Source organism: Drosophila sechellia, chromosome 4 (genome assembly GCF_004382195.2).
Source record: "Drosophila sechellia strain sech25 chromosome 4, ASM438219v1, whole genome shotgun sequence".
NCBI lineage: Eukaryota > Metazoa > Arthropoda > Insecta > Diptera > Drosophilidae > Drosophila > Drosophila sechellia.
In genome coordinates, this window is record NC_045953.1 from 307,581 (window position 1) to 317,145 (window position 9,565).

General features: G+C 32.3%; 1 protein-coding gene across 6 annotated transcripts; it reads right to left on the bottom strand.

The window, feature by feature from the left end:
- On the bottom strand, window positions 1-9,208 carry LOC6619449 (nuclear factor 1 A-type). 6 transcript variants are annotated; one of them, XM_032723885.1, is made up of 9 exons: window positions 9,089-9,208; window positions 8,424-8,555; window positions 5,719-5,874; window positions 5,073-5,670; window positions 4,075-4,257; window positions 3,748-4,014; window positions 2,913-3,679; window positions 2,421-2,616; window positions 1-2,360 (listed from the first exon to the last, which is right to left on the bottom strand). In XM_032723885.1, exons 2-9 carry the CDS (start codon window positions 8,502-8,504, stop codon window positions 2,311-2,313), a joined length of 2,298 nt encoding a protein of 765 aa, XP_032579776.1. In that variant the 5' UTR covers window positions 8,505-8,555; window positions 9,089-9,208; the 3' UTR covers window positions 1-2,310. The 6 variants fall into 6 exon arrangements, with proteins under 6 accessions (XP_032579776.1, XP_032579775.1, XP_032579774.1 ...); XM_032723884.1 differs by having other exon boundaries at window positions 8,424-8,817; XM_032723883.1 differs by having other exon boundaries at window positions 8,424-8,951.
- Between the last annotated feature and the right edge of the window lie 357 nt (window positions 9,209-9,565).

Below are 9,565 nucleotides of genomic sequence, written 5' to 3' on the forward strand. Positions count from 1 at the left end.
TATTATTCGCGTTGTTCAATAAAATATTTATTTATTATTGCCAAGTCTCCGTTTGTTTACAGTCTATTTAAGTTGGGTGTATATATTGATATTTTATTACAATATTATCTTTTTCATAATAAGCACTTTCGTTTAACCCTAACTTACAAATAGCGGTAGCATAATAATTATATTCACAGCCAAATCTTATAAATAATTGTATATATTTTATGTGTTTGCACATGCTCTTTGCCATCCACCTAATATTATTATTGTACTAACATTTTATATTTGTATTTGCTTTGTTCTGGAACTCACAATTACAATGCAGCGCACATTCGTAAATTTACATTTTTCTTATGGAGTTAAAATCGTTTGAGGGAAAACAAGTTAGCCGTGCTGAAACTTTTAGTTAAGAGGCTTAACTTTTTTGAAATAGTTGTCCACTTATTTTGACCAATTGAGTGGAACCTTGCAAAAATCTATTTCAAAATAAAAATTATGTTGTCTTATAATTATTACTACGGCTTTTAATTTGAATATTTCAATAACATTTTAGGCACTTATTAGAACTGCGTTCTTACGTTCTCAATAATTTTAACTTGCATAACAAAATCAAATTAAATAAATTTTGATGATTTGCGACCAGACCCAAAATGTTATTATCTAAAATTTGTCTTTTTCACTTAAGATTAATAAGCAAGATTAATAAGCAACGACTGGTATCCAGTTTAATTATAGTCATAATATTAGATTCCTTATATATTCTACTTTTTTCAAAAGTTAATTTAATTTAACCTCATCCAAAGCATTAGGTTACAATTAATTTTTTTTATAATAAAATTCCACAGTAACATATTGCTTAATATTTATTATTCCATTCATATTTGAAAATTTATAACTATTCTTTGTTAAATATGTAGCTTACATGCCTTAAACATGATTACAACTTTGGTTGCTTTACGTTTAATTTATTTTTATTTGTATGGCAACACTGGTACTATTCTCATAAAGTGGTTGACAAGGATCCCTAAAAAAAATTCTAGACAAATCGAAAAAGCCACAGAGCATTATATTTAATACTGTTTCATAGTCTGACTGTGGTAGCCTGGGAATTTCAATACGTGTCTATTATTTTTTGTACTTGAATTGAATCATTATCTATTGTTCTAAAAGTACAAATAGGGAGGTAACTAAAAGAATCTTTGATACAAATTGTAAAATGAGTTTAAATTAAAAGCGATTTCGCGCCTGGTTTCATAAGTACAAAATTATTAGTAGCTTTCAGTAGCCCTGTATGTTTCAAATAGCTCCATTCGGCCTCTGGCTTCTAAAAGATTCCTTGTAAACTAACCACCCACTATCTGGAGATTATATGTTATAGCTACGTTATATTAGAGATTATATGTTATAACGTCTTAAAAATTAAATTAAGATCCAAGTCAAATATGACTTCTTGCCTTTAACTTATTTGTTGGTAAAAGGATATGAAATCCTAAATCATTTTGCCGTAAGTATTTATGTTTGGATCTGTATTAAAGATTAGAAAAAAAATGGTGTAATCTTATCAAATCTAAAAAAAGTCTTTAGTATGCTGAGATATCAAAATACGTGGTAGGACACCACATTAGTAATGTTTACCCATATTCTCGATTAAGAAATAGTTTAATACTAATTTAAAGAAAACAATAAAGGACGCTATATTCGAGTTTATCAAGTTCCATGCACAAACAAAATATTTAAAATTTTTGGCAAGTCAATAGAAATTGGGGGAAAAAAAAATTAAAGATATCCCAAGTGAGTGGACGTTGAACTGGGATAGACCAATAATAGTTTTGGGCGGTATATCTGGTTTAAAATTTCTAGCCCCTATAGTTTTTCAGATCTCGATGTTCGGACGGACGGACATGGCCTATACGACTCGGCTATTGGTTCTATTGGTTAAGAATATATATACGTTATAGGGGATATAAAGCAACCGTCTCCTTGTTAAATATTTTCAAACGAATCTAGTATACCCTTTTAATAAAGGATAAACTGGTATAAAAAAGAGATCCCGAAAATTTTTTTGACTTCTTATTTCGACATCTCTGACGCCTGAATAGTTATTTATGGGCTTTAACATATTCTTTTTACCGAGCTTATTATACAGACATACCTAGAGTCCCTTAAATACAATTAAATACATCGATTATTGTCAAACTTAAATTTATGTGCAAAAGGATTTTATATATTTGTTTAAGGTACTCTTATTAGTTACTGAGTCTCTAATCCATATTTTGGCATGCCCAAGCCGAAGAGTTTAATGACTTTTATCTTATTTAGTTTACATCATGACACATAGTCACGATTAGAATACTCATCTATATAACGACCAGTCGCTGAAATAAGTTCCTAAATCAATTAAACAGTAAACACTCCAAACGTAATAAAAAACTTACAGTCTTCCATTAATATAACTTGGGTATTATCCATGTTTGTACTAGATGCAGAATGTGGAATTATATTATGCTCCTCTTCGTTCCATCTAGTCCTGGTACTTGAACGCGATACAGCCATTGGAGCTGAATATAGTGTTAGGTCTGTTGGACTTATAACTCCAGACATTGTAGAAATAGAGCCGGCATATCCCAAAAGCTTAAAATTCATGAAACATATTTGTCAATAGCATTAAATTATTGCCTACAATTGAACTAGTAGCTAGCCGTACTCAGTTGATGGAACTGCGAAAGCAATATGAATGTATATTAATTGCTCAAAACTGTCTGTATAGGCCTTCAAATATTCATTCCTTAAAAACTTTCAAACAGGTAGTGTGGTTTAAAAAATCTTAACGTTTTACAAAAGTGTGGGACTGTGTTTTATCAAATCTAAAATACCCTATCGCTTGCGTGGACATATGAAAAGACATCTTGTCTACCAATAGTACTTACCGATGTGGGCTGCGAATGAAAGTGATTAAAATATTCTCTATTATTTGATGAGGGATACATTTGTGTTGTAATTCTGCCTATGCTTGAGCCAGCTGATAAAAGCTTACATCGCCCAGGATCCAGATAAGATTGGGGACTCGCTAAGGTAGGCGTTTGGGGTTGAGGAGATGCAGTTCCTCTCATTTCGTGTTGTGAAACGACATCTGTGTTATTGGGGCTATTACTGTTGTCTAGGTTACTTGCAAGTCTATTATCCGTTTGCAAGCTCTGTTTCGCTATACAACTATTGTCGTTCAAACTTGTAGATTGGGCTGTCAGTGCCAAAGAAGGAGGTGGGGATTGAACTAAGGTTAGATCACTGCTACTGCGAATTATAGCTACAGGCCGAGCCATTGGTGGCAGCATCGGCGGAAGCATTGTACTGTGATAATGAGTTGATGGTGAAGTCGTCAATTTTGCAGATCGCAGCTGTTGATGAATTTGAAAATGCGGTGAATGACCTTGTGGGAGTGTATGGGAGTGTTGAAATGAATGGTTTTCAGCTGATCCTGTTATAGTTGTCGTATGGCTGGTGTCTTGACAAACATAAGTGACAAAGTCCGAAATATCTTGAGGCTCCGTTGAATATTTATCGGAGCCAGCACGACTTTGTTCCTCAACGGAAGTTGTTTGAGATGGTCTTGTACCATTATGCTGGGGGTAGTATAAGGTATTAGTCGGACTAGTGGAAGACGAATGTAGCAAGGAGCAACTATGTTGTGGTAGAGCTATAATTAAATTAAATATTTTAAAATCTTATTTTACTTTCTTTACTTTTAAAATGCTTTTACGATACCTTGGGTCAGCATCCGACTATTTAAAGATGTATAGCGATGCAAAGAAATGGATGAGTCCGTGGAAGTTTTTGGATCTTCAATAGAGCTATCCGTAGCTCTCACGATCAAAGAAAAACTATTTGTGACATTATCTGATGCAGTGCTCGTAATTGGCGGTGGACTGCTTTGATCGATTTTGTTGGCATCATGGGATTCGCCGTTTGGGCCTTCTGTACGTGGCAATGGACTTTGCGATAATTGTGTAATCCTCTGATCTATAAAATCAACTATACGGAAATCTCGTGAAAATTTTACAAAAAACCAATCTGATAAGCATATCTACGTACTGCTATATCCAAGTGGAATCGGATTAGAGGCCATTGACCCAGATTGAACAAGACTCTGGGCAGCAGGAATTGAAGATTCAGAGTTTATTTGATATGTATTACACTCATAGGTAGCTCCAACGTTCTCCCTCTTTATAAGGCTAGAGTTTAGGTTTAAATCAATTGATTCATCTAAAATTAAATCTAATAATATCGAGAAAAAATTATTTCTGCCTTCCACTTTTTGTGCAGACTAAAATAAATAATTATAATAATGTAGAATGTAAAATAATTATTCCAACTACGTTCATTTTATTCCCAAATCAAGTTTTCATATGACATTTAAAACCAAGACGCACTTTATACCAAAACTGTGTATTCCCATTAAAAAACTTGATAATTTTATTTTACCCGAGTTTTCCAGACCAGAAATATGGCCAACGGTTTCAAAAATACCCAAAATAACAATCGAAATATTTCCAAATTGTTTCACAAATTGTTCACGTTTTCCCTTTCTATCGATGCTCGCTTTTAAGGAAACTTTCATTTATCCGATAAAAACGACTTAAAAAATATTTAAAATATACATATGATATGACATGCTTCTGCAAAAAAACAAACCATTTGGAACTTACATTTAATTAAAAATTATTATTATCATGCTTCTATATAGACTGACAGACGGTCGGAAACCCTTCCTTCTACCTGTGACATACTTTTCACCGAACCTAGTATACTCTTAGGCTCTACGAGTTAAAGGGTTTTTGTAATACACGTACATAAACACAAAAAATAATCAATACTACCATACCAAGTCATTTAAAAGTTTTACTGACAAAATTGGGCTACTACAGAGTGCGTTCTTGATTCTAAGTCACAGCGTTAAATTCTTCTCTCTTGGTAAATATCGTAGTCGAAAGTGTTTCAATTCACTTCGCACTTTCGATTATAACATATAAGTATCTAGTAATTTACACAGTCTGTTGAAAATATTAATATGCAAATTAGGAAAATAGTACCTTTAGATAATGTCCACAGTTCCTGAGAAGAAAACACGCCAGTTGCTAAAATAATATCATTACAAACAACACCATTATAAGGGTTTTGTCTAACGACATCATTTTTCATGTCAGCGACCTCATCTTTCCTGTTTGGATCATTACTTCGATTATACATTGTTAAATGTGGCGATCTTGCGCCCGGAGTAGTTGAGAAAGTCGTATTTGTATTATTTACTGAATTATGAGTATTTATAAAGTTGGCCAAGTACAAGTCCAATTCCCGCACAGAAACGTTAATGTGGTACGGATTTACACATAATCCTGGATGTAAGCACTCTGGATTTTTTTCTAACCGCTCACCATCTGTGCTTTCTAATGGAATCGCCTTGAAGAGTATAACCATGACCAAATCAAGCCGCCATACTTTGTCAGCCTGTCTTAAGCAGTCAATTCGTCTCATTTTTCCCTTTTGATCGGGGTTTGAGAGAACACAAATTGATTTTCTTTTCCCGATTATAGATTGCACAAAATCCTCTCGACTTTCTTGTGTAATGTCTTTTCTGAGTTTTCCAAGAAGACGGGAAGCCCACTTTTGCTTCACCTCAGTCTTTTCATTCTAAAAAAATATAATTTTATACTTTGTAAAAATTGCTTGTATTAATACCTGGAGTTCATCTTTACAATGTCTTTCTTCTTCCAGCGACATACGTTTTTCATGTTTCTTATAATATTTTCGTTTGGCGGCTTGCAAATTAAACCAAGAGTAGGAAAATGATTTGACGTACGGTAAGAGTGCCTCAATAAAAGGGTGAAATTCATCCTATATGTAAAGAAGGCATTAAATTAGTTACTGATCTTAATTAATTTTACATGTCTAAGTGCATATAACTTAATGTACTTTGTGTTTTAACAATAAGCCTAATCCGGATTTATGAACCATAGAACAGAGACTTAAAAATCCCTAATTGCCTCTAACGGTAATAAGTTTTAAATACTTGACAAGACCAGAGAAATGTGAGGTATGGTATGTTTGTAGTTGTAGTTAGAATTCTAAAGTGCAAAACAAGGAATTGTTGAAAAAATCGACAAAAATTTACTATATAAAAAATAACTATAAAACAGCAAATAAAAGTAATTTACACCATCTTATGTACATATACATACATAAAAACAACGTATTCCATCATTCCTGATGGTACAAAAATTTTTTTTTAATATTCTCAACGAAAATTTATAAAAGTATATTTTTGTTAATAAATATATTTCGATTAAAAGAGGGAAATGTGAGCGAAAAGAAGACCTAAGACCTAGTCAAGAATTTATAAATCTAATAAGCTCCAAAACCATTTTTTAACTATTATAGACTCTAGTATAACCTTTTACTCTAATCTGAATTAGTTTACTCTTTAAATAAATCATTTATAGGGAATAAAAACTTAATTCTAACATTTCCACAAAACATTAGTGTGCATGTTTCGTAAAATGAGTCCGTAATTATAGAATAATATTCGTGTTTTACACAAATTAACGTATCTAAATACACCTACATATACTCTACAAGTAACGGGTATAAATATGGGCAGTGATCTTAGTGTGATACTTGTTGCTTGAAGTTGTTTGCCTAAGTTGTTTAAATTTACACCCATAAAAATTGTGAGAGCAAATCGAAGTCTTCCGTTCTATCCGCTTTCAAGCGGCATAGCCCACAAGAAACGTTGCTGACAAACATTTATTAAAATTTTGGAGGTACAAGTGATAGGAAGCTCAGTTGTCACAGGAATGGATCTGTGTATTTTAGCTTTAATTCCGTTAAAGCGATATTTACATTGTTATCAAGAAAAACTTAGAATGACTTAATAAGAGGTATGGAGTCTTGTCAGCTGTTTTTTGCAACGTAGATGCTGATGACAAACAATTCATATATTATACATAAGATTATAGAAAAAAAAAAATATATATATATACTGCGTATTCAATGAGGTACATTTTGAATCGTCAAGACAGTGTTTTCTGGTGCCTTAGAAATTAAAAAATTAAATTAAATTTGCTGATTTAGGTTTGTATTTTTAAAGTGCGTATGACCTTAGTAGAATATTCAAATATTTGTAATTTTAATTTAATTGCATTTTTCTTTTCCATTATATTTTATTTTTTAATTTAATTTTAGTTTAACATCAGGGAACTGCAACTTCGTATTTTATTAATTATGTGCGACTTACTTGTCAAATACAACACTTTAATCCGTCCTTATATTTCTAAAAAAAACTGACGATCTTGGCGTTTCAAAATTGAAAGAGCAACTGAATAGAATAGCAATAAAACAACAAAAATGCTGTGACCTTCTTTGTAAACTTCTATCCCTTGTCATTTACTTTGTCGAAAGTAAAGTTTCTTTAAAATGTGCGATGATATGGCGATCGAAAATATAACGTCAGGAAATGTATGCTAACACAAACGTACACATTCTTTTGAGAAAAAAGTTCATATATACAATAAATGTATATATATGGTTTTGATCATTTTAAAAAATTTCTTGGATGTACGTGCGTACACATACATATGTACATATGTATGTTGGAAAATGTATATTATTATTCATCGTTTTAAAAAGTGTACATTCTAATATTAAAATATAACTGAAAGGGTGAAAAGGTTCTACAGAGTTTGTGTATAAAAAAAGCCCTCCATTCAATGCTTCAAGCAAGATTCATATCTGTGGGAAAAAATGTTTCGTTGTTTTTGGAAAATAAGGCACTCTAAACCACAATACTGCCTTTCCTGGACATGTTAACGAACTTCCGACTGCGTGTGATGTCACACGAATTAGAAAACAAGTATAATGTGTAGATATATATATACGTACATATATGTACAAATAAATGTAAATACTATTCTGTGAATAATTTCCTTATATTTTCACATTTGTATATTTCGTTCTTATGTTGATAAAATCAATGTTTCGAATTTAACCAAAATGTGATGGGATTATTTTTTAATGTACATACACTGCACTCTGTCCGGCTTCAACCCTTTTAGGTCCCGTTTTTGTTATTTATATGTGAGATTTCCATTACTATTTAAAAGACAAACTAAGTATTATATTTTAACTCCAGAAGAAGGTCTAAAGAAGGTCTGATATTGAATAGCATGAGTCTTCTTCCGATTAAGAGAAATCTATATTGATACCCATCGTGATAAATTTGGTCTTGTAAAATTTAAAATATACGTACATATTTGAAAGCATAAGTTAGTCTCTTAAAATTATCTCACTGTTAATCGCATCTATCTTACTAAATAACTTACAGACTTTTTGGTTTAAGCATCACTATTTTTCGTAAAAACTTAAAAAAGGTAATGGCTGCGCTTTACCTGTCCCGATGATGATGTTTGCAAATAAGAAGAAACGTCCGTCTCGATCATACAGCCTCTTAAAGTTTCTGGTATAAACATACCTCAGGTATTGTTATTTTCATTGAATCGTTTTTCTACATTGAACGCAGTCTAAAGTGAATCAAAAAATGTATTAAGTTTCGGTTGTAATACTGTGTATGTAGTTATATAAATATAATTAATATTCCTAGCAACATTTTTAACGCCCGTCCCGCCCACAAATTCGAAAAACCTTGAAAAGATCCGGCGAGTAACGACCAAGCAATTAATTGAATCGCTGGTGCGGATCCCACCCAACTTACATGTCTTGATCTCCGTTAGAGGCCCTTCAGCTGAGTAACGGATATCTGATGGTCGAGGTACTCTATTATTACTGTCGGGCAATCACCAAAAAGTTACCGAGAATCACATAAAAGTACACTTTCTCATGTTTACGCACAATAATGTATATACAAGAAAGTCGTTCGCTCGTCTTTAAAGTTATTTAACTACAACCTGTAATACTTTCTAAAAATGCAACGTTATTTTTTTCTTTAAGTAAACTTGTAATTAATGGTATTCTACCATAATATTTTAATAAAGTCTTTGAGTTCACTAGTATAGCTAAAGCAGTTGTAAGTTCATATTTTTTTGTTAACACTTACATGTATATAAAGGCAATTTCTAGCACACGGAACAATAACTGAGTAGCAGCTGTGTTATGCAAAACTTGTGCTTATAGACTAAATTTAAAATGGGCAAATCACAGATGACTTCTTTGATTTTTGTTCTCGTCAACTGTTATTCTCTTTGAGAGACATACATATGTGCATGAATCCAAATTAATCAACAAATACATAAGCGACCCAAAGGGCCCGAGCGAACCAAACGTTCTAAAAATGGATACTAGTGCTCTGAGAAACTGAACTAAATGAGAGAGCTCATTGAAATTCGAAATGCGCATGTGACACGCAACTACAGTAAAAATCCAGCGTGTCAGAATTATCTACCAAGCCCAATAACTTGATGACAATATTAATTCGCCTAACTTAACACACATTTTATGACAAAAACTATAGATAGATCCAGGTGTGAATGCACCAAATACTAGATTAGTTTAAAATTAAGTAACAGGTAGAATG

Coding starts and splice junctions, on each gene's coding strand:
- LOC6619449 (XM_032723885.1), bottom strand. CDS start 8,504: ATGTTTATACCAGAAACTTTAAGAGGCTGTATGATCGAGACGGACGTT. Junction 5,875..8,423: donor AAACATCATCATCGGGACAG/GTAAAGCGCAGC, acceptor CTTTACATATAG/GATGAATTTCACCCTTTTAT. Junction 2,361..2,420: donor AGTTATATTAATGGAAGACT/GTAAGTTTTTTA, acceptor AACTTATTTCAG/CGACTGGTCGTTATATAGAT.